Genomic DNA, 24,454 nt, shown 5'->3' with positions numbered 1-24,454 from the left:
TAAATAAACTTATCACTGCATCTAAACCAACAACATGTTTATTATATCCGATACCCACCAAATAACTGAAAGAGTTATTACCTGTAGCAGAAGAACCATTTCTCAATATTATTAACTCGACGTTATCTTTAGGTCACGTCCCAAAACCATTCAAGCTGGCGTTTATTAAGCCTCTTATTAAGAAACCACAACTAGATCCTAGTGAACTGGCAAAGTATAGGCCCATTTCAAATATTACATTTATGTGTAAAATTTTTGAAAAAGTTGTGTCTGCTCAATTGTGCTCCTTTTCCTGCAAAAAATAAATAAATAAATAAAATTATATATTATATATATATATATATATATATATATATATATATATATATATATATATATATATATATATATATATATATATATATGTATGAAGAATTTCTGGCATCAGATCAAGGTTGCAATTCATTGCTAGTTTTACTTGATCTTAGTGCTGCATTGGACACCATAGATAATGATATACTCATAGATCGATTACACAACTATACAAGTATTCAAGGGCAGGCTCTAAGATGGTTTAGATCTTGTTTATTTAAATGGGGATTCATCTCATTTATCACCAGTAAAACATGGAGTGCCACGAGGATCTGTCCTAGGTCCTATACTATTTTTAAAATACATGTTGCGCCTTGGTAAAATTATTAGAAAACATGGGATTAGTTTACACTGTTATGCTGATGATACTCAGCTATATATCTCAACTAGACCAGATGAAACTTCTAAATTATCTAAGCTAACAGAGTGTGTTAAAAATGTAAAAGACTGGATGAACAATAATTTTCTCCAATTAAATTTGGATAAGACAGAGATATTACTTATTGGACCAAAAAATAGTACACAGAATCTTGTAGATTACAGTTGGTAACTAGACGGATGTACTGTTACTTCCTCTACAGACAAAAATCTGGGTGTTATATTAGACAGCAACTTGTCTTTTGAAAACCATATTTCCCATGTTACAAAAACAGCATTCTTCCATCTTAGAAACATCACCAAGCTATGAAATATGTTTCTGATGCAGAAAAGCTAGTTAATGGATTCATGATGTCTAGACTGGACTACTGTAATGCACTTCTAGGTGGTTGTCCTGCATCTTCATTAAACAAGCTACAAGTAGTCCAAAATGCAGCAGCTAAAGTCCTTACCTGGTCAAAAAAAAAAAGGTCATATTACCCCAATTTTGCAGTCCCCGCACTGGCTACCTATTAAGTTCCGTATCAGTTACAAAATATTATTTCTTACCTATAAGGCCCTAAATGGTTTAGCTCCTGCGTACCTAACTAGCCTTCTATCATGCTACAACCCATCACGCTCCCCAAAGTCACAAAATGCTGGACTTTTGGTAGTCCCTAGGATAGCAAAGTCCACAAAAGGAGGTAGAGCTTTTTCGAATTTGGCTCCCAAACACTGGAATGGCATTGATAATGTTTGGGGTTCAGACACACTCACTCTATTTAAATCTAGATTAAAAACACATCTCTTTCATTTCATTTCACACATTCACTGTTTTGCATCCCATGGTAACTAGGATTTACACAAGCTCCAGTCTGGATCCAGAACACCTGAGAAGAGATGATAACAACCCCTCAAAGGACCTCAGATGATGCTAACCCTGAAACAACATACAGAACTACCAAATATTGCTACAAGTGTGATTGCATCATATACTAATTGCTGTTAATAGTGTTCATCAGCTGGTTGACTATTTCTTGTGTTAATTTTTCCGAAAATTTCTGCCATATGCACATAAACTGACAGTAACCACTGATAAGCTACTACTAAATATTGTACACATGTAATTTTCTGTAAAGTTGCTTTGCAATGTTTTGTATCGTAAAGAGCGCTATACAAATAAACTTGAATTGAATTGAACTCTTGTGCTGCTGCAAAATTAAAGGCTTTTCACAGGATATCCAGGTCAATTTTCTTTTGACTAACTTTTACCTTCACCTTTTAATAATAACAGGTGTACAAAAACATGGCTACAGAGAAAGTTGCTAGTCAGAAGAGGACTAGGAAAAGCTAGGCTGAAAATAAAATGGAGAGATAGTGACAGAAACACAGCCCTAATCCTCAGATATGCTTTTTAATAGGCTCAGCGCTAACAGATGTGTGGCAAATAGGGTTGGATCAAAACCAGAATTTTGCTATCTGCTATCTTGGTTTCAATACTAAATCAAAAGGCAAAAAATGAACAGCCTGGATTGACATATGAAATGAAATTAGCAAATCAAATGACTAAATAGTTAATAGCAAGTTGCAATCAATCTTACATTCTTGTGTAGTTAATTATACATCAAGTTACTTGCAAACAAAATAAGTAGGTATCAAACAATGAGAAAATATCTGCAATAACATTTGGATGTTTAACATTTCCCCACACTTTACTTTGTTTTTATTTGTTACATAAATTGAAGATGTTTTTGTACTGACGCCAGACTTATCACTCATTTATGAATAATCTTATCTTCTGGTATACATACATCAAGTTAAATAAAAAAAAAAAAAAATTTTAATTTTCATTTCATTTCAAGCATTTAGCTAGCTAGCCTATTGAAAACTACACAATTATTTATTAAATGATGAATGGCTTGCTGTATTCTTCGGCACTTTGAATAAATGAAAGCAAGCGAAATGAATAAATGCAAAACAAAAGTCTACATTTAAGTATATATAGCGTACCATTACAGAGATATAAAATAACTACAAAATTATGATATTTTGCTCACATCGTGCTCATGAACATTCCATCTGGATCTGAGTACAAATAAAATGTTTTTTAAAAGCATTCATAAAGATTTGAATGAATCCCACATTAACTTTCATGATTTATGTCACAGAAACTTGAACTGATAAATTGTTCAGCAAATTGCCATGTAGGTCAGGTACTGTAATTTGCAAAATGATGATTGTTGTGGTTTATTAATACGAGTATACCAAAACTAACACAAGATAACACACGAGTCTACATTTACTGATTTTATCATTAAAAAATAAAAGAATGCAAAGAAAGAAAGAAAGAAAAAATGCACACCTTTGGATTTCAGCTTATTTTTCGGAATCTCTTTAAATAATTTCTGTGAAAAGATGTTGGCCTGACTGGTGTGACAGCCTTGAGTTTGACCTGAGTGGGCTGCAGAACTTTATCAGCCAATGGGGACGGCTTCTGATAAAAAGGCAACCAATGGCAAGAGCTGACAGTAAGTGCTCGCCTGTGGCTAAGAACATTCATCAAAGTGCTTTTATGAGCGTTAGAGCAGAGGCTGGCATGATAAAATTTAACAGACATGCCAAATATCCACAACACAGCCCCTCCCCGCCTCTGTATCTCTCTGACTGTCAGCTGACTCAATCTGCTCCATGTAACCTGACATTAACCTTATGATGTTTCGCCATATTGTTATTTGTTCCAGGAGGAATCAGCTATCCCATCATCCTGTCATCTCAATGTACTATAACTTTAAAATGTATTATTTCTGTCTCAATAACACACACAAAAGAGCATAGAACACAGATGAAACACACACAAAGGTCCATGTGTTTTCTGTACAGTTTAATACATAAAAATGGGAATCTGACACCGAAAACCATAAATTATAGCTGCTGTCCAAAGCAGCTGCAAAATATGCCAGATTTGTGTCAATCTGTCTGTCTCTCATAAAGAAGCACAGTTATCTGCGTGCATACAAATCAGCATGATTGGCAAAAGAAGGAAGAAAGAAGGATGAAGATGAACAAGCATGTCAAAATGACTGTCAACAAAACATTCAAATGCCTCAAATGTATGAAAACCCAGAGGACTTGTGTAAAAATGTGCCATTCGACATCTTTCTAGAAAAGAGGAATAAGATGAATGCAAAACAACTGAAGAAAAGATTAAATTATTTTGAATTAAATCACAAAAAATAGACTATTTAAATTATTTCTATTGTTCTATTATTTAGATCATTAATAATCTATATTATATTCTTTTTACATTATGTAACATCATTCTGATCTAAATTTATTTAGGCTATAATTTTTTATTCTGACTTGTACATATTTTTCTCTTTTTAGCACTTTCAAACCTCTTAAAACATTGTACATGTATGGTGGTGTGTATGACAAATATAATTTGAATTTGATAAGTAATAATAATATGATAATCGATTGGGGAAAATAGAATAGAGCTCTAAAGAGAAGGGCATCATTGTTTCATTGTATTCCAGAGAAGCTAAAAACTATTCAGTATAATAAACAACTGTTCCATGTGGACTCAATTTAACAGTGAAGTGAAAGGTAACATCAAACACTTTAAAACTTCCATTTGAGGTACTTCTGAGTTCAAATTTGACTTCTCTGTCTCATGATTCTGCCCTCTGCCCCCACCAGTTGGAGGCAGATCTCACTTTCATCTCTTCACGACTACAGCTCAGCGTTGCATGACCTCAGAAGTGCCAACACGCAGCAGGCCACCCTGGCACCCAAGCAGGAGATGAGAGCGCTACCATGCTAATGGCATCTTTTCAGATTATACTGGACAGATATGCAATTTGCCAAGCAAACCCTCATTATGCAGCGGGGCAGAGACAGAAGGGAGGGTCAGATATCCCGTTCCAGAGCTCTTATCTAGAGCCATAAACAGATAAGAGCAGATGACTGCTGCCCTCCTGCTCAACTTACAGACAGATGCACAGACAGAGGGGATAAACACGTCCCTGTTCCAATGCATGAGACATACACACCAAAATACAGATCTAATCCCTGCTGTAGAATAGATGTCATTATACTGGCCATATCACTTGGATACATGCATGCACACACTTCTCTTTCTACAGGTACCATAGTAACTCTGCTTCCATGCTAAAAGGGAGACAATCTGTGTTTGTCTGTTGTGTCTCAATGTAGACAACAGGTCTGAATATTTCAGCAGTTGACATTTAACAATTTCCTGTTTTATTCTAGAGAACAAGACATGGAAATCTGTAGTTATACTTGACATACCACTGATACACAGAAAAATATTTGATTAGCGAATTTGGCTCATTATACTGGGCTTAACCCTGAGTCATAGAGTGACCACCGATCTACTAAAATGAAGCTTTTGATTATGTACATTATTTATTCTAGTATTTATTTCTGTGAATCAGAATAAAACACTACTGAGAATCCTGTTTTAATTATATATATATATATATATATATATATATATATATATATATATTAAAATTTACTAAAACTTCAGCTTATATCAAAGCTAGCTTTGCAAAATACACAAACACTATAATAAATTCAGTTAACAGCTACATAAACGCCGGTACAAATCTCTTTCACACAGACTGCTATGCTTTATCTACCTGGAGTGCAGTGGTAAGCAAAACAGAAAATTGACATACCAATCACTGAGGCCCTGAAAGACAACCTAAACCTGTCCGGTAAAAGCATACAGCCCAATTGGCCTCAATGACATCAGGCTCCTCACTCTCATCTAACAGGCTTATCTGAGACTCTTTCTCAGCTGATCTCTTCAGACCTGCAGTTTACCCTCATACAAAGGGATTTTATGAGTCAGGCCAAAGCTTCTTGCTTTAGGGTGCAGGGAAAGAGAGATCTGGTCTGTTTGAAGCGATATAAACCACAGGCACGAGAGAGAGACGGCGGTGAGGCTTTATGGCTCTAGTGTAACTAAAGATGTAGAGAACTGAAAAAGAGAGAGTGTGTTTGTGTGTGTGTGTGTGTGTGTGTGGGGCCTGGTTTAACAGCTGGGTGTTTAACTCTCACTCTCAATAGGTGGGGAAAGAGATGAGACACAGACCTGCGTACATGCATTTTTCTCCAACCGACGTGCAGTGGAAAACAGCTGTGCAAATGAGCATGCACACCACAAACACACACAGGCTGGATGTGCAAGCTTTGATCGACAAGCTTGATCAAGCTCTCTTGCAAGCCAAATAAAATATGTTATATAATTAGGAACAAGGTTGAAAGAGTCATTTTCATTTTTTTTTTCCAATGGCTTTAGATGTTTTTTTAAAGATTGAACTAAGATTGAACTATTACACTAACAACTTCTAAACAAGAAAATTCAGATTAGTTTTGAGGAAAAATAAAAATTCTGTGTGTTTGAAAACTCATTAAAAGATGCATAACTGAAGAAGTGTGTTAAAGGAAAAGCAAAATCTGCAAAATAAATTTACTTCTCATTGCAGAAATTCATTGGACATTGGAAAGAACTGTTATTTTAACTGGAAGCAACAGTTTTTTAGTTAAAAAAATCTGAATAACTCACTGGTCTCCACTTCACAACTTTTTAGGCAAATTTTCATTTTTGGGTTAACCTAAAATGAACTCACAAATCACCACATTCAGGTTCTGATGAACGCAGAGCCCAAAAGTCTTCATCACCTCCTTCTTCTTCACTTCTGCCACTTGGGTTTCTCTCCATCACTTCTGCTGTAATTTGTCATCTGCTGACTCACAAGCTGTGATTGCTCGTCCTTCAGTTGAGAAATCTGTCCATTTGGACCTCATTCAACTGATCTTCAAAATCGCAAGATTGTCTGTGTCTCTTACAGCAATTACTATCAGTATTAACAACATGACACTGAGCCGCATAGACAAAGGACTTGAACCAACAGCCAGGGGAAGCGAAAAAAAATCACATGATAGCAAATTGTGACAATCCTCATGCTTAAATCTTCACATACAACTTAGTCACCACATATACCACAAAACTATTTAATAAAACACTGTGTCCGTGATAATCACATGGAAATAAATGTTCATTATCTCTCTCCAACTTAAAAAAAAAAAAAAAAAAGCAGCAAGGCATGTCTTTCTGGAATCAGACAAATTTATGGTATTCATAAAAAAATAGGTTACCATGCTTGGCATATCCTCTATAATGACCGATTCTATTTACCTTTTGCTTAGCACAGGCAGGTCTATTAAACCTAAACCACTTAGAGAGGAGAATGCAGCCATAAGCCCTCCATGCACACTCATAGAGGAATGCGTTAATTATCAAATGCATTAACAGGTTGCCATGTGTTGCAAAACATCTGGAGATATTGTGGCCATATGGTTATTCCATTAGCAGAGGTTACTTACACTGTATAATGACATTTAAGCAAAAATTTCACTTGAGCAAAAATTAACTGTAAAAAAAACAAAACTACATGTTTTCAAGTTTCCATGACTTATGATTAATGAATACTAAGATTTCTGAATTAGCATTCTTGAAACTGCATAAAAACCTTTGTTAAGCCAACAGAATTCTCCCTAATGTTATCCCAACTAGTCAAACACAGTTGTCTGAAAAATAATACTAATAATTAAACAAGATTCCTAAAATTGTAAGGGTTTGTGAATTACAGCATATATTGCAGCATGAATAAATTATATGGTCATTGGTTACTGGCATGGGATTGTTTTGTTTGCTAGTTATTTTTTACTGTTAGTTATTTGTTTTGTTGTTTGTTTTTGTTGTTGTTGTTTACATTAGTTGATTGCCACCATTCTTAAGGTGCCTGTCAAGTATCTCTATACAACCTTCTAAAATTAGATTCTAAAAATCTTTCATTTTTAAGGTGTTTGCACAAAGATATCATAGTTTACGTCATATAAGGCCACAGGTAAACACAGCAGTGCTGTACTAAACCAAGAGTGTGTTATTACTTTTAACAGCTCTATAAACAACTAATAAAGAGTAATTTGTGTCAAACAAATGTTTGGCTACCAAAACCCAAAGCCTCAAGCTATGCATGTAAATAAATAATAATATGCATATTCTGTTTGATATGCATACAGTCGAATGAATGAAAAACTGATCAGCAAAATAAGGAATAGTTACTCTGACCAAAAAAAAAAAAAAAAAAAAATTGTGGCTGCAGTCAGGACAATTGCAGGAGTGAAAATGTATTTATGTATGAGTAGGCATGCATATTTGAAAGCACTCCCCCCGTGATTCATTCAAAAAGCCAAATGAAATCACATAATTGCTCCTCATAGAAGAAGATAAACGTTTCACCCAGATGTCAAAATCATCCTTCACCACGCTCAATAATTGTACTGAGAATAGGAGACCGAGTTTCTCTGGAAATAGGAGTCTGAAATTGAATTATCCAGCCTTTGGAAAATGTAGGGCAGACAGAAGACGGCGCAAAGATATAAAACTGCACTCAGTCAGTGGGTAACTAATGTCAAGCTCCGGGTTTAACTGAGTGAGCACAAGATACCGGAGAAGTAAATCAAATAAACACTCTCTAGCCTTAGGTAATTGCACTTTTAAGAATGGTTAGAATGCATTCATGATAAAAAGAAAAGCACTTGAACAAAAACCAACAGAAAATTTTTCAGAACCGATGATGCTCTATGTATTCTTCACATTCCAGCTATGTTTACAAAGGACATCCTCAAAATATGTTAAAACTAAACTTTTGCATTACAATAACAATCTACTGAGCACGCAATGCAGGAATGTTTATGCCAGTGATTCACGTTGCCAGTTACACAGATGGGGAAAGCTCAGTGCTGCCAAGAGTCTGCTGACTGCATGAAAACACGCAACACGTTCGGAAATCACAACATATGGTCAAGAATAAAATACGTCTACTAACACACATAAGCTTTAACCTTACCCTGGGATCGAGTTATTTATGGATGACATTCGAGGCAATCATTTAGCACCAATCCACAAGACCGAAATGCATGGTTAAAGATTCCTTGGACAGCGACAGAAAGTGGCCGATTCAACACGGGCAGCCGCGGAGGCACATACACTAGATTGAGCAGTGGCGTCTATCGCTCCGGTTTCTACGCCAACTAGCCCCGCCCACTCTTAAATATATCAACACGGAAGCTTTCCTCCCATTGGCTCTCGGCTAGACTAGGACGCGTCTAGCAGCGCATTCGACCAATCACGCCGGTCTCTGAAAATAAACAGGGGCGGGATTCGGAGTTGGAAGTCATGCGGGCGGATGCGATGCATGACGTCAACCCTTTGTTACCTTGCCGACCCCTTTCATCTGAAACAGCACTTATCTACGAGTATAAAACATAGCGTAATTAATTCATAAACATCTCGGTGCAGACGGTGCACTTTAAGCTTGTTGCAGGGGTTTTCATTTACAGAACGCAGTATTCAAGGCAAACACAACGAGTATTCTAATGAAGCAGGTGCAACACGTTGGATATGCATTTTAATTTTAATGACACAAATACTTTACTTGCTGCATGGGTGGCCAGTGTTGTTACATGAAACCATGCGATTTTCCTGTGATTTCTTTGCACTCAAATGATTTATAACGACTCCATCTGGCTAGACTAAAGCTGAGATTTATGACAGAGCAACTGTACATTGCTATCCAAATGGCCAAGCGTCGTTCACAGAAGTCGTGCATGTATGTTGTTCGCAGTCAGTCCACCGCGAACCATAATAAACCCTCTAATGATATGCGACTTTATAACTTTCCACCCACCAGCCAATCTGCTGTCGGCTGTCAAAACCCCCAGCTTCAAATACCGCACTGCTTCTCGGCGGAGAAATCCCCGGTGACATTTCGAGACAACGCCTTTGATATTCAGCAAAGGTCACAGCCATATTTCTTTCTTTTCTCTCCCTCTCTCTGTCTCTCTAGAGGATCAAATGCGAAGTCTGCAGTCTGCCACCCAAAAGCCCTGTAGCACTATCCCTTAAAACGCAGCCTATGCGATAGAAATACTTAACATTTCCAAGAACACTACAAGTAATATATAGGAAAATGTAATCTATTAATGTAGTATAATACATCATAGTTCAATTTTAGCTAAAAGTCCATTCATTCATTGGAAGTCAGCATATAGTAGCCAAAAAATAACACTCAAACAAATGCATTGCTTGTGCTAGAACAACGTACATACGCGGATTTTCGGAGTATTTAATTCTTGATTTATACGCACAGATGTCGTTCTTGTTTTTGCCTAAAGCAGAAGGCCAAGTGTATAAGTGGCCAGCTCTTCCACACTAAAATAAATAGAGAGCTGACCCCTTTGTTGCTTCTTAAAGCTTGAATATGAAATGGATGAATGTAAGCAACCAATCCACAAAATCAGTACGGTAGTATCATTCAAATGATATACTTACTCTCCGTGGATCATGGTATTATACATTGTTCAGAACATCGTACTGGATTAACATTAGTTGGATACTGTTTTGATTTTTTTTTTTCTAGTGTTGTTGCTCTGCGTTGCCGAATCAGTGTTGCTGTCTGCGGCAGCAACTTCCGGCGCATGCGCTCCAGCGCTAGCGTCACAGACAATGGCTAGCGCACAAATGTAAATATTACATTAACAAATCCTCCACAGTTAGCATTAGTCCAAATATAATAATTTCTGAAAAAGGCAGTTTTGAAGGCGTTTTTCTCTCATAACCGACCAAACACATCTTCCCTGGAACCGATTAGGCCACATTTTAAATTCGGATCTAAATCATTTTGTAACAGCATCGTGTCTTTTTGAATTCTTGCAAAATCACTCGTAAATCTATCACGAAAGCCTTATGTAATGCCTGTCCCTTGCTTCACATTTCATGTTGCTGTGACTGCAGAGATAATCATGCTTTATCATTCACTAACCACGATAGCTTGGTGCAATTTAGTGCATATCATTTGTGAGGTTATTCTCCTCTGGTTTATCGTCTATTTAATTTACTCTCCAAGAGACAAAAGAGCTGTCTTGGAATTTGTATTAGTTTATCCGTTAAGTTAGACCATCTTTAGGACTATCATAAATAACTTGAAAAACATCACGATAATCGTATTGTTTAAGGAGGAACACGTTTTATTATATAGAAGATCTGTCTTGATGGTTGTGTCTCTAAGGGAAACTAGATATGGTCGATTTCCTGGTAGAAATCAACCAAACAAGCAGTTCGTGATTTGCTAGAAACATGTTTAACACAAGAAAACATTTCCTTAAACAAGTTTATTGCATATTCTCCCTTACTTAGTAAGTGGGTTTAACCTTTTGGTACAGTCCCAGAGAGTGTACTAACATTAAAGTCTTTCCAAAGTCAATTTGTTTCCACCTGGTATGGAAAGGAAGAACATCGTTACAAATACGGAGGGTATTCATCACAGCAAACCAATGCATAGGTTATATTTTTTAAAAATTCACAGAATAAAATAAAACATTCTTAGAAACAGATGGAAGGCATCTGGTTAATGAAGTAACAACAGCAAATTACCCAATTTGATAAAACAAAACAAGAAACAACACGGGAGCTGCACCATAGAGCAAACACACAGCGTGCGTGGTGCACTCATCAGATTTATTAGCGCAAATATAATTGTGTATTTGATCTCATCATGATTATACAGCTACGTCTCTTAATCAAATCGCATTCGTCTATAAATATATTAACTCGCGCGGTCATTCAAGAAGTAAACACGAGTTTTCTTTTTCTTGTTTTTTTTTTCTTCTCGAGTCATAGTTGTGTGGTTTTGACAGACACTGGCTGAAAACCTCATCAGACAATTACTTAAATGAAAAGACAAGGACTGCAGTTTTGAGATCCTCTGCTGATATGACAAAAATAGCCCGCGATACATAATCTGACAAAACAACGTCGATCTTGCGACAAAAAAAGCCGGCTTCGGACGGAACGGAAAATGATGTAGAGATATTTACAATTCCTATAGGCGAGAAAAGAACCATGAGATTTAAATAAATTCTTGACTTAATAAAATAATCACCCTTCGATCGCCATTTTACCGGAAGCCTTCTTCTTCTTCTATTGTTGATTTCTGGTAACACACGCGAAGTGTGTATGTCGTCACCTACAGGTCTAATGAGCATCTGCATATAAACATCAAATGTGTGTTACAGCGAATGCCCAAAGTCAGAGGACAAGAAAAACAATCAGAATCATATTCTGACACACAAGCCTAAATTTGAAACGCACTAGCAACCTGATAACCCATGAATACATTCCCTGATACATTCCTGACTCCTTGAAAAATGCAGTTATTCCCTTTCTTAATGACATTGTAGCTTTCTTAATTTGCATGCACTCCATGCTAAAAATTAACCCTCTATATCCCAGCATTTAGCTGGATTCTTGTTTCATATAGCCTACATTGATAAAACAACTAACCAACAATTCAACAAACTAGTTAGAATATGGAAAAACAAAGGATTTGATGGTTCACAGCAGAATAACTACAGCAATAGCCTATTGCCCCCTGCAGGCATTTTATCCCAGACTGTAAAAAAAAAAAAAAAAAAAAAAATTAAAAAATTGTCATTCTGAAATTATAATTCAATTTTTTTATTAGATTACATGAAATACCTATCTACAGGCCCTACTGTTCTCATATTATTAATGTGATGTTCTACAAATCAGCAAGCTTTAAAACACTTTTTTTCTTACTGCTGAAAATTAAATAATTTACTGTGATATCCGTTTTCTCTCCGGTACATCAACATAGTCCATAGTTACAATAAAAATGTATCTCGACTTTATCTTGTGGTTATTTTGAGAAAAACAGTAGGGGGCGTTTCCCCACCCTCTACTCTATATATACTGTACATACAGCCAGTGCTCCACACAGAGATCTGGAATGACATGAAGAAACAGAACATACTGAGATATAATAAACAATGTCATAAATAGATTTCCTTCATTAATGAACTTCTATTAACTACATTAAAACAACGTTTGGTGTGAGCATCCTTTGCGTTTAAAGCAACTTTGGCCCAGGTTTACTTGTGTATAGTTTTTCAGGTATCATTGCAGGTAGGTCTTGAAGCATCTTGGAGACTTTGCCACAGCTCTTCTGGATTAAGTCTGTCTCAGTTTGTTCTGTTTCTTCATGTAGTCTCAGACAGACTGATGATGATCAGATCAGATCTCTGTGTGGAGAGCTGGCCATTGCTAAACTCCTTGTTTAATATTAGTTTGGTAATGCAAACTAATATTTCCTACTAACACACTACAGCAAAAGACTAATAGCTGACTTAAAACCATTTTTTTTGTTGGTGAAAATATCGAATATATGCTTTAAATAAATAATTTAAAAGATATTATAGAAAATTAAATATATTTAATCCTTCTTTGTCCATGAACCATCATTTCTCAAAAGCAAACAAGACAGAGATGGTTATTTTCTTTCTATATTTAAGCTCCATAAATACACATTTTCTTTCTATAGAACACTCTTCAGTCCAGTGAGTCCACTAAGCCATGTTATATGCCAGTGAAGGATCTGAGGGATCTGTATCTCCATACAGTAATTTCCTTTATGCTAATAGAGTTAGAAAATACCGCACGACTTTGTGAGATTTAGAGTGTGTGCATATCATGAATAAATTGAATATCTGCTTCTAAGATAGTTTTGATCTCAGTGGATCAACTCAGAAGCATTGCAGCTATATTTATCATATTTATAATAGAAGGCCAAGAAATGTTCTGTATTGTAGAAGATGGATGGCGTTAGAGCCTCTGACTCCATCCCACACAAGTCCTGTCAAAATATTTCTCCTGTCATTTCTGTTCCTACATGCCCGCAATGCCTCCACACATCAAACTTTCTGCTCGCTGTATATTTTTGTATGTCCTATGCTTTCAATTGTACTTGACATCCTCCATACACGCTGCACTGTGGAAAGTAGCTCAATTTACAACAGGGAAGCCCATCAGTCACTTGACATTTATAATGCTCTAACCATCATATTTTTCACATCTCATTTTCCATATGCACACTCCTGCTACACGTCCTGTACACTGACACCTAAAACAGCTTAGCTTTGGAGGAATAATAGCTATACCTTGTCAGGAAGTCATCCCTCAAACTAAAACACTTACTATACGACTATCTTGTAATTCTTTTTGAAGCTGAACAGACTCATTGCTTTTCACTTTACTTCCTTTAATGTTTACACCAGTCTCCTTAACTGTAATATATTACTTGTATTTCCAAGTTTTTCTTTTAGCCAATATGTAGTTAACAGACAATTTTATTACACTCCATATATATATATATATATATATATATATATATATATATATATATATATATATATATATATATATTGTATAAAATGGTCATCAGTATATACCAGCCAATATACTGATGCAGTTACCTCTGCCATTATTTAACACTTACTTAAAATGAATCTTTAAAAACATTAAATCACAAATCATTATTTCTTTATTGAACATTATAACCTTAGGAAGTCTAAATTCACATATAGCATTTAAAAAAAAGGTAAAACAGTGTTAAAATGTATTGTAAATGTAAAATTGGACAAAAAATATTGGCTCATTTACAGGCCTATTAAATCTTTTAAAATGTTCTTCTATATTTTATGCTCTGAAAAGTTTGAATTCTCATTGGTTGATATTTTTAACAATGGTTGAAGGAAATATGAAGGAAAACATATTTGATTTGTTCATAGGTATTAAAAACCCCTCGACACTCACACTTTTCCAAATGACAGATTAATGTTGATGCTTCCATAATTTTTATTGTATACTTCTGAAATCTGCTCATACTACTATATGTATTACCGCTTTACTATAAACGAAAATAATAATTTTTGTAAAGTTGTGCACATAAATAAAAAATAAAAGCAGCTAAGCCAATCAAACACACAACTTAAATATACATAACACATTCTGAATACAATTATAAACAGAGCATCTAATATCACAGATATTAGTACTTAATGTGGTTTTTAGCACTTTCTCTCGACCAACTAAATTTAATCTAGTGAGGTCCTTTAAGCAGCGACACCATCACATTTTAGGGCTGCTGTAGTTATGAAATGGAATTTTATAGAATGAATAATAACCAGTATGTATTTAAACTGCTGGTGTGCCACGCATCTTTACCTGATGCACATCCTGTCAGCAGCCGTCGTCATCATGATTATCATTATCCAGGCATTGTGAGATTCATAGCAGGGAGAAAGAACTATGAGGTGATCAAGACTAATGATTCTCATCTTTGCCAATGAAAATGAAGAAAACACTGGTTCAGACCAGGCCATTAAACATGCTCGGAAATCATATCAGGGTCACAAGGCTTTCTCAAAAGATGAAGCCATTATGTGCATGGGAATAATAAATAGAAGTCTTGAGCTTGAAGCTTTTAATGTGTGGTTTCAGATTTTTTATTTTTTTCCTGGAATTGTTAAGGTTATGATGGCTGATCCTGGAGCAGTACAAAACGTAATTTTGCACCCACAGAGCCTCAGGCAGCTGAGGGGAAGTGCTCAGCCGTGTGCTTCATCACACAATAATACAACGTTAATGACGCAGAATGGTGTCTTTCTATGGCCCTGAAATACATCAAGGCAGGATGTTTAAGGAACAGTGGTCCTAATTACGCTTTTTATTCCTAACTCTGACGTGATTGGTGGTTTCAAAGGAGATGCATTATTGATCCCCTTCACAGACAAGTTGTATTGATTGTGAATTCCTTATAGAGTATGGCTTTTCCTCCTCTTCTTACTTTCTTTCTCCTGCTACAATCAGGGCTGGAAAGTATGACCTCTGGGTGATTTATATAAGAGTGTCCTAAAAGCGTTTTGATGAGGATGTGACTGAGGATGCCTCAGCTGTGTGGCTTTGTTGTGTTGTGTTGTGCTGCAATCATGTGTAATGGCTGAGCAAGTCAGGGCTGCATCTCTGCCTGAGCAACAAACCAGCACGGCTCGGCCAGCTCCTGTCACACGCCGGTTATACTCAACATCTCCGCGGCTTTGTGATTCCTCCTTGCCTGAAGAAAGGTTGCAGTGCTGTGCTGTAACTGCAGGACATTTCTATCTGTGTGTGTGTGTCTGTCTTCACTCCAAAAGATGAGGAGATACCAACTGAAATATTTGACATGACAGCAGTTATTCAGCATCCACAGCTGCTAAACAATAATGGCATATACAGCACAAACAACCCTGGGACAATCATTTTATTTTATGCTGATATGGGTTTTCTTATTATGATTTCTAACACTGAGCTTAGTAAACTAGAACCTAAACATAAACATAGATGTGCACAGGAATTATCAGAAATAGTTTTAATCGTCAAGTTATTTTTGGAGAAAGCCAGGAATTTAAAATCATCCGAGATGGACACCTTTGTACTTTTTTTATCCTATTTATATCACAGCAATAATAATACACAATCAGAAACAAAGATCTTTAGAAGTTTAGAAGAAATGTGTCTCCATGACATTCATTTTTAATAACTGAATACCTAATTAATGCCTTAAAATACAAAATAGGCTATGTTTCAACATCAGATTAGCTATTATCTTTATAAATTCTGATTATATGTAGTTATAAATGGCCCATATTCTCAAATGAGGGCGATGGGGGAAGAATATGCCATTTCTCTTGGTCTGCAGGGTAAAATAAGGGTAGACCAAACCCATGTGTGTTTAAGTGAATGCATGCAATAAGCATGTTTTGTTGGCACATGTGATTGTATCTGATATATTTGTGTCTATTCCTGAACTTAACAATTCATGGCTTTTTCTAATGAAACAAATCTCTGACTCAATCAAAATCCTCATTTTATTTGCCTGAATGTGTTATGTTTTGTGAGTTTTCACTAGGCTGATATATGCTGACAGATTGTGGGCCACCTGATATCCTTTCTTTTCCCCAGTGGAAGCGTTTTTCCACTCTGAGCTGTTCCTAGTGGACTTTTGATGGAAGATGGAAAAACACATCTGTTCCCTCTGATTTTACCTGAACAGATAAAAACAACATCAGCGCCTCTGATTAGGGATCATATTCTTTGGTCCTCAAAGGCTTCTTTTACCACAAACCTACCGATTTTGATTCAGAAGGCCTGTCTGTTACATGTTAGACCAGTGAACTCCAGAGACTCCCAAACTCCTGTCAAAGTAAATATCCAAAGTGCATTATATACTACGGTGTTTCCTCTTGTACTAGCTTAAATGATAACAATGGTTCTTGGTTTTTATTATCAGACGCTGAGGCTGTATATATATTTAAATATTAATAATTACAAATTGTATGTTTATTTATGGCGCCTTCGGAGTCCGACGCCTGAGCAGCAGATGGCAGTGGTGTGTAATATATAGATTCCTCTCAACAGTTCCCTCGACTTGAGCAACATGTCTGCGCCCTGGACACGTGTAAACAAACATGGAGACGAGAATCACCTTGCACTAGGGTTAATCTAAGTGTAACATTTTGAAATCATCAATTTGTGTATAGAAAACTTGTTCCGACAATGGCCTTGCGGCTTTGCGAGACGTTTCTACGCAGATCTGTGCGATTTTCAACGATCTGCAGACTGACAACAGCCCCAGAGCACGCGCCACTGGATCTGCGTCGATCAGGTGATTTATAGATGATAGACTATACACAGTCTGTTTATCCTTATTACATGTCGTGACGTTATGCTAGATGATAAACTGCCTGTATTTGTCTTAATTCCCCACCAGAAATAAAACCAAACTCGGTGAAAAACAACAACGTCATGGTAACCATATCTCTTATTTTACCTGTCGTTTTTGTCCTCTACTTCTTCACAGGTCGCTCAGTTTTTGGTCCACAGACAGTAAGACAATGTCTGTTTCACTGCACTCCGGCCAGTTTGGTGTCTTCGAGTTCTTTTTTGGACAGACTGCAGAAGGGGAGAGCGGTGGTGTCCGATGAGGGTCTCTGTCATCATCAGCCTGTCTCTGTTCCCTCAGACAGCGGTACTAATATAATCACCAGCCTCCCTCGAGCCTTCATGACTGCTTTTGTTACAGATAACATATTGAAAACAGTTATTTGATATCATCTCCTTGGATATGTATGATATTGTAGCCTGTTCGTTCAACTGATCTTGTTTGTGTGTTTATGTATGTGTTCTTCTCTCAGCTCATCAATTTTCCTTATTGCTGAAGGATCCTGATCAACCTGCAAATGCTAAATCTCTTAAAGTGACGATAGTGGGTGCTCCCAATGCAGGGAAATCAACATTGACCAATCAACTGCTTGGTCGAAAGGTGATATTATATTAATTTATGGATTCAAATTTAAGGTGAAATCTTTATTTCTCACCCAGAAATGTTATTTCCGCTGTTTACTGAGCCTGTAAATAACAGGCTGTGTATAAAGTGACAGTGCGGTTCCAGTATGTTTGAATGTACACATGTAAAAATTAGATTTGCATAGTGATGCATAATTAGGAGCGAGTTATGACAGAATTTCAATTTTGGTGTGAACGATCCCTATAAGAAATTGTGCCTGTAACCTTAAATGTTAATTCACAATTTCTGTATAGTTGTTTGCTGTTTCTGAGAAAGTGCACACAACAAGATCACGTGCTGTTGGTGTCCTGACAGAGGATGACACACAAATCGTAAGTACCTCTTCTACCCCTTGTATAACAGTCTAGTCTGTTTAGGGAATGTTCCATGGTTGGATGGCATTTTCTCACCTATTTAATTTTTCTGTCAGATACTGTTGGATACCCCTGGTCTCACCACACCAATAAAGGCTAGAAGGTGACTATGTAATACAGCAGTTTCTGACAACATTGGGTGGCAACTTTAAGTAAACCATTTGTTGGTTGATATCCCAGAAAAGTGTAGATGCTCTGCTCTGCAACCTTGCTCTGATTGTCTAAACATCTCAACCTGCCCGAAACAACAACAACATTGGTTTAACTAATGCCATGATTGTGGTAAAAATTCTTATACTTATAAACTAAACTTGATGTTGTCATATTTGTTTAACAGACATCAACTGGAGGATTCACTGCTGGTGGACCCTTTTGAGTCAATAAAGGAAGCTGATTTAGGTAAAAAAAAACTTGTACAAAAAACTTGTATTAGTTGTTCTTCTCTTATTTATTTCTTAATCTGTTCAAAAACGAAGACACAGCCAGCATTCAACAGAATCGCCATTGGCTTACTGTGAGGTATATATCAACTTAGTAGAGCCTGAATATAGTCTTGGGCAAATGAGAGCCTTGGAATCAAAGAGGCTGAGATCCTTTGTATTTTGTGCTGAATCTTCCATTTCTGCTATAAATGTGCAGTGGTGGTGCTAGTCGATGTGTCTGATAAATGGACGCGCGATAAGCTGGACTATGAAGTGCTGAAGTGTCTGGCCCTGAATCCAGATGTCCCTGCCATCCTTGTCCTCAATAAGGTATTAACTTTGTCATTTTGTATTGGTCTGTCCTAGTCTGAGCAAATTACCATCTCTTTTTCTCTGCATATCCCATCTCTCATCTTGCAAAGAGAGGGGTGTTGGGCTGTTATGCTGCAACTGTTAACATCAAAATGAATATCGCTATTAAACTCAGTGAATGATTAATTAGCTGCTACACTTAGCAAAAAATCCACTCTCAACACACAGGTAGATCTACTGAAGAACAAAACACTTTTGCTAGACATCACGGCACAGCTGACAGAAGGGGTGGTTAATGGAAAGAAGATCAGGATCCGTGGCGCAGAGAAACCACGTGAGAAATTAGCAGCCAAACGCCACAGCAGACATGCTGAACAACCAGAGTCTGAGAGCGTGAAGGACGCGCTGTCTCAGGAGGGTCAGGACAAAGACAGGCTGAAGGCCCTGAAGAGCCGCAGGGGGTGGCACCTTTTTAAGGATGTATTCATGTTAAGTTCCATTGACAGAGAAGACGTGGAGACGTTGAAGGTTAGAGACTGCTTTGGAAAATGTTAAGAAAGAGACATTTGCATTAAAACAAACCTTATGTTGGAATCTCCAGCACTGTGCTGCTCATCCTTTAATTTGTCTGTGTTTGAATACGTCCAACAGAAGTACCTGTTTGATGGTGCAAAGCCTGGCCAGTGGCAGTACCACAGTGAAGTACTGACTGACCAGGGTCCTGAGGAGATGTGCATCAACACTATCAGAGAGAAACTTCTACAGCATCTCCCGAAGGAGGTGCCATACTGTATGACACAGGTGGGTCATGATAAAAAAGGTGTTGAAATATTCTACCATTTGGGGTCAATGGAATTTTTTTTTTTTAAAGAAAATTAAGGCCCCGTCCACACGGAGACGCGTTTCTGTGAATAAGCACAAATTTTTTAGCGGATAGGCGTTTCGTCCACATGGATCCGGCGTTTTCGTAAGGTGAAACCGCTATTTTTTGAAACTGGGTCCCAGAGTGGATAAATTTGAAAACGCCGTCTTTGTGTTTTCGTCTGGGCTGCTAATCTGTATATTTTCTGAAACGATGACGTCTTCAGCCCACGTCTCCCCCCTAGTCAGACACCTCTACGTCACGTAACGGCAACAAAAACATGAACGAACACTGAACGATTGTCTTTTTATTAACTAACATTAACACTGATTAATAAATGTATTGTTCCATGTTCGTTTGTGTACCACGTGCAATGTTTACGAGCATAGTTCAAGTCTTCTTCTCAGTTTTTAGTGTATCTCTGTGGCAGAATTACAGCGCCACATACTGGTCTGGCATGTATACTACATCATTTTGCGGTTTCGTGTGGACGCGGAAATTTCTTGAGACGAGAAAAAAAAAAGAGCGGATTGGGGTAAGCTCCGTCTCCGTGTGGACGGGGCCTAAATTATTATTATAACAAGGATGCATTCAAATGTTCAAAAGGGAGAGTAAAGACCTTTACATTGTTACAGATGTAGCATTTGAACCATTTATTCAACTTAGAATCCTGAATATATGGTTTACAGTACACATAAATATTAAACAGCACAACTGATTTCTGCTTTGTGATTACATTTTTTTTTTTATTATGATGAATCATTTCTTGACCACCAAATCAGCATATTAAAACAATTTCTTAAGTATTGTGTTACATTGAAGACCAAGTAATGGCTACTGAAAACTTAGCTTTGCCATCGGTGCGTATTTACAAATATAAAACAGTTATTTAATATTTAAATAATATATGTTTATTGTAATAACATTAAAATAATTTTTTTTTCACTGTTTTGAATGTATTTTTGGTCAAATAAATAGTCATATTGACTAATTTCCGGTTTATCTGCTGTTTCCCAGCTTGCTATGGTCTGTGTTTTTTTTTTCTTATCATTGAAAGAATGAGTTTATTTCATTCTGTTAGCTCTAAATCGGGAAGTTTCTTCACAAAACCCAATCATACATACATGGTTCTTTTTGAATGATTCTTTTATTTCAAATATGTATTGTGACCTTTTTGTGTTTTTTATGTTTTCTGTAATGTTATTGTTTTGGTCTTTCTGCAGCAAATTGAAATCTGGAAGGAGTCTGAAGATGGGGTACTCGAAATATCCATCAAACTATATGTAAAGAAAGACACACATATGGTGGGTTGGTTTGTTTGCTACATTTTTTTAGAGAGGCTAGTCTTCTGTGCCACTGTTTTAACTATCAGACGACTTTAGTTTAATGGTAGACAGTTTGTGGAATTGTTTTTAAGACACAAGAATGCCTTCTCACTACCTGAAGAAACCGTAACATTATTATACTTCACTATACATTGAAACCTTTGTTCTTTCTTTCTTGCAGAAAATGGTTATTGGCTCTGGAGGTCATTTGATAACCAGAATAACCCAGGAAGCTGAAAGTGACCTAATGAAGATTTTCTTGCGTGAAGTACGTTTAAAAATCTCTGCAAAGTTGAAGAAGTGAGGTAGACTGTTTGAATGATGAAGGCCAGAGGCAGACGGAAACCTGAAAAGAGTTGAGGAAGAGTGAAGAAATGGACATGAACTCAAAATTGGCTGTATTTTGGGTTGTGCTGTTAGGCTGATCTCAAGAGACCACCCTCATTCCTGTAAAATGAAATGCAAGTATATCAGGCACATTACATGGGTTTTCAGTATCATTTCAATGATCAACTGTATCAAATATGCCTGTGCTGCTTACATATATTGCTGCTTTTGATTTATAAAAATGTCTATATAATAATAAAAGCCAAAAATCACGTAGTTCTGCATTCATAGGTATACTTGTTTGCTCTGAGGGTAAGGTTAACTGTTACTCTTTTACTGGAAGGAAGGGTTTACCTTCAGTGTGGTCAGGCTGTTATCTGTGGTGCAGTCTTGCTGTTTAACTGAATGTCATTACACTGACCTGAAATCACTCAACCGTAAGCCCAGCTCCAGCTCTAACATGTCAGGAGGGCCACAAGACTCAGAGGGGGTGCACAGTTGGGGTGGTGGCTGGTTGCCAGGGTGGAGCCGGGCCTCCTCAACTGTAGCTGTACACCATACTAACTGCAGCTTTTGAATTCTTAACTGTTTTTAGTTATTTGTAGCTATGTCTGTAATATTGCAGATAATAAATATGATCAAGAATTATTTTTCATCGGTTGAGTAAATTATTGTATCAGTTTTAGTCAGTGGTAAATGTTTTGAGTAAAAATAAAATAGTCCGTTCTCATGGTGCAGGAATGTCTATGGTGAAAAAGTGATGATCTCTTTATCTACAGACTGCACATAAGGAGCTGAAACAATCGACTCACTTATTGGCTGCAGATTTAATTGTGTAAATCTCAATTGTTTGTTTTATTATAATACAAAACCATTCAAAAGTTTGGGTTCAGTATAATTTCATTTATGCTCACCAAGGATGCATTAATCTGATAATTTTTTAATTAATATTACACTGACCCCAACCTCTGAACAGTTGTGTATCTCTCTCTATCTCTCTCTCTCACTTTTTCTCTCTCTCTGTAATTCATTTTGTAAAACTTTTTTTTTTCTTAAAATAAATGTAAATAATGTAAACTGTCTTTTTTTCTTCCACCTCCTTTAAAGCATGTGGAAAAAAAGCCATTTAAAGTTCCCCTGTTTAGACCCTAAAGGGTTAGATACCTGCTGCTAAAGCAAGTTTCAAAATGGTGACAAGATGCACTTATTACCCTTTTTGCAGTAGGACTGTATGAGGAATTATATGCTTACCTCTAGCTGGCCTAAAGCAATGCTATGTCCCTGGTTCTTTCTCTAGATCCTGATACTGGCTATTACTTTTATTCCATTGGCTGTATCTAAGTTCATTAAAGTTAAAGCAAAGCTTCTTATTCATCATGTCTTTGGCTCCTAAAAACACAAGTAAGCATTTTGCCAACTGCATATGCTGCCTTTCTCTGTAAAATTACAGTTAAAAGTAGACTGTAAAAATAATGAAACAAAATTTTTTTGTTTTTTTTTCATTTAAATTCAGTGATATTTATTTAAATTACACACAATGGCGGTCTCATGTAACACATTATAATCTATAAAGTTGTATAGAATAAAAAAATATTCCGAATTTCACATCTGTTTAGCATTGGTCTTTCTGGTGTTTTTGTCCATCCGTTCCCTCGTCTGACTTTGACTGCGCCGTCCTTTGCTCTGAAGTTCCATCGTATCCAGATGATTTTTGAGAAAAGGCAGCAGAACCCTTACCATTACTAAACTCAGTAATGGTAACGGTTTCACCGCCACTCTCTGTCACAATGTTTGGGGGTCCACAGGAAACAGTTGGAGGTGTGTTGACCCCCTGGATAGTACATCATCTATACTGTAGTGTCTCAATAATGAACTTACAGTATACGATGATATCCTGTCTAGAGGACAATAGAGCTTTCCAGATCTATTGCATCATCAGTTCAGCTTGGTCTAAATTGTTCGATTCATTTGTGTTTCCAAAAGATTTTCCTGTAGAATCTCTTCCCAACTCTTCAGATGATCACACCTGTGGAAGATCCCTCATATGGGACTTTTCTTCTTAAAGGAAGAGCAGCTGCCATCCTGTAGTTCATAGTCACTGGCCGACACACTCACCTTTAGATCTGTGTCCTGCAGGAAGTGCTGAAAAACAGTTTAATTGGCTTCATCTGTCACCCTCACTAGTCTTCTCACATTTGTTTTCACAAGTCTGTCGTCTCCATGCTGTTAAGCGATCGTAAACGTTGCTCCCTTGCTCGTGAGTTTTAATGCTTGCTGCTCATTTGCATATGATGACACAAAGGCTGTTCCATCCTTATCATGTCTTTGCCCTTCAGTCTGCTGACCAATCAGAAGCGTTCCCTATATCAGACCCTGAACAGTCATTTAGCATCAGGTCTCACTCTCACTCGCACACACCCAAACTCTCCCACTCTTGGAATAAGCTTGAAATTTTACCAACAAAGTTAAATATATGTTATATGCATATCATATTAGTTTCTTCATCTTTTATCTATACCCAAAAGTGCATATTACAATAATATTCCAAATTACATATACCTGTACTAAAACCTGCATAAGTTGTTAATAATACCACAGGAGGAAAGTGCATCTTGAGACTGTATGAGGGATTTGCAAATATTTATTACTAATGGACAATGTTTTATTAAATTTCTATGCAAGATTTAAATCACTGAAATGGATTTCATGACCTTATGATGCAATTTCATGAACCGATGCCAAATTCATGGATTATTGTGGCCAGTTGTTGATTGACTACCGATGA

At 36.8% G+C, this 24,454-nt stretch overlaps 2 protein-coding genes across 6 annotated transcripts in view; one reads left to right on the top strand and one right to left on the bottom strand.

Annotated features, from left to right (window-relative positions):
* LOC127957710 (protein FAM222B) overlaps positions 1-17,681 on the bottom strand; it is a 50,798-nt gene extending 33,117 nt beyond the window's left edge. Inside the window, exons 1-3 of one of the 5 annotated variants that reach the window (XR_008153830.1) lie at positions 17,532-17,681; positions 16,831-16,896; positions 14,190-16,746 (exon numbers count right to left, since the gene is read on the bottom strand). The gene's annotated coding sequence lies outside the window, so the exon portion shown is untranslated. Of the gene's footprint in view, positions 1-8,654; positions 9,028-10,138; positions 10,329-11,747; positions 12,014-14,189; positions 16,747-16,830; positions 16,897-17,531 lie in introns of those variants that run through there. The other 4 variants (XM_052556349.1, XM_052556350.1, XM_052556348.1 and 1 more) reach the window with 4 other exon arrangements.
* On the top strand, positions 17,107-21,945 carry eral1 (Era-like 12S mitochondrial rRNA chaperone 1). The gene is made up of 11 exons (XM_052556351.1): positions 17,107-17,366; positions 17,562-17,729; positions 17,896-18,023; positions 18,302-18,379; positions 18,478-18,524; positions 18,759-18,820; positions 19,061-19,173; positions 19,384-19,683; positions 19,807-19,956; positions 21,241-21,321; positions 21,524-21,945. The coding sequence occupies exons 1-11, from the start codon at positions 17,258-17,260 to the stop codon at positions 21,644-21,646; spliced, it is 1,359 nt and encodes a 452-aa protein (XP_052412311.1). The 5' UTR covers positions 17,107-17,257; the 3' UTR covers positions 21,647-21,945.
* Positions 21,946-24,454: the final 2,509 nt, after the last annotated feature.

The sequence above is a fragment of the Carassius gibelio genome, chromosome B5 (genome assembly GCF_023724105.1).
Source record: "Carassius gibelio isolate Cgi1373 ecotype wild population from Czech Republic chromosome B5, carGib1.2-hapl.c, whole genome shotgun sequence".
Taxonomy (NCBI): Eukaryota; Metazoa; Chordata; class Actinopteri; order Cypriniformes; family Cyprinidae; genus Carassius; species Carassius gibelio.
This window is presented reverse-complemented; position numbering and strand designations above follow the sequence as displayed.

What these genes read in the sequence shown, in the direction of transcription:
- eral1 (XM_052556351.1), top strand. Translation starts at nt 17,258, where the DNA reads ATGGCCTTGCGGCTTTGCGAGACGTTTCTACGCAGATCTGTGCGATTT. An exon ending in CTCTGTTCCCTCAGACAGCG is followed by an intron (nt 17,730 to 17,895) that starts GTACTAATATAA and finishes TTCTTCTCTCAG; the next exon opens with CTCATCAATTTTCCTTATTG. An exon ending in AAGACGTGGAGACGTTGAAG is followed by an intron (nt 19,684 to 19,806) that starts GTTAGAGACTGC and finishes TACGTCCAACAG; the next exon opens with AAGTACCTGTTTGATGGTGC.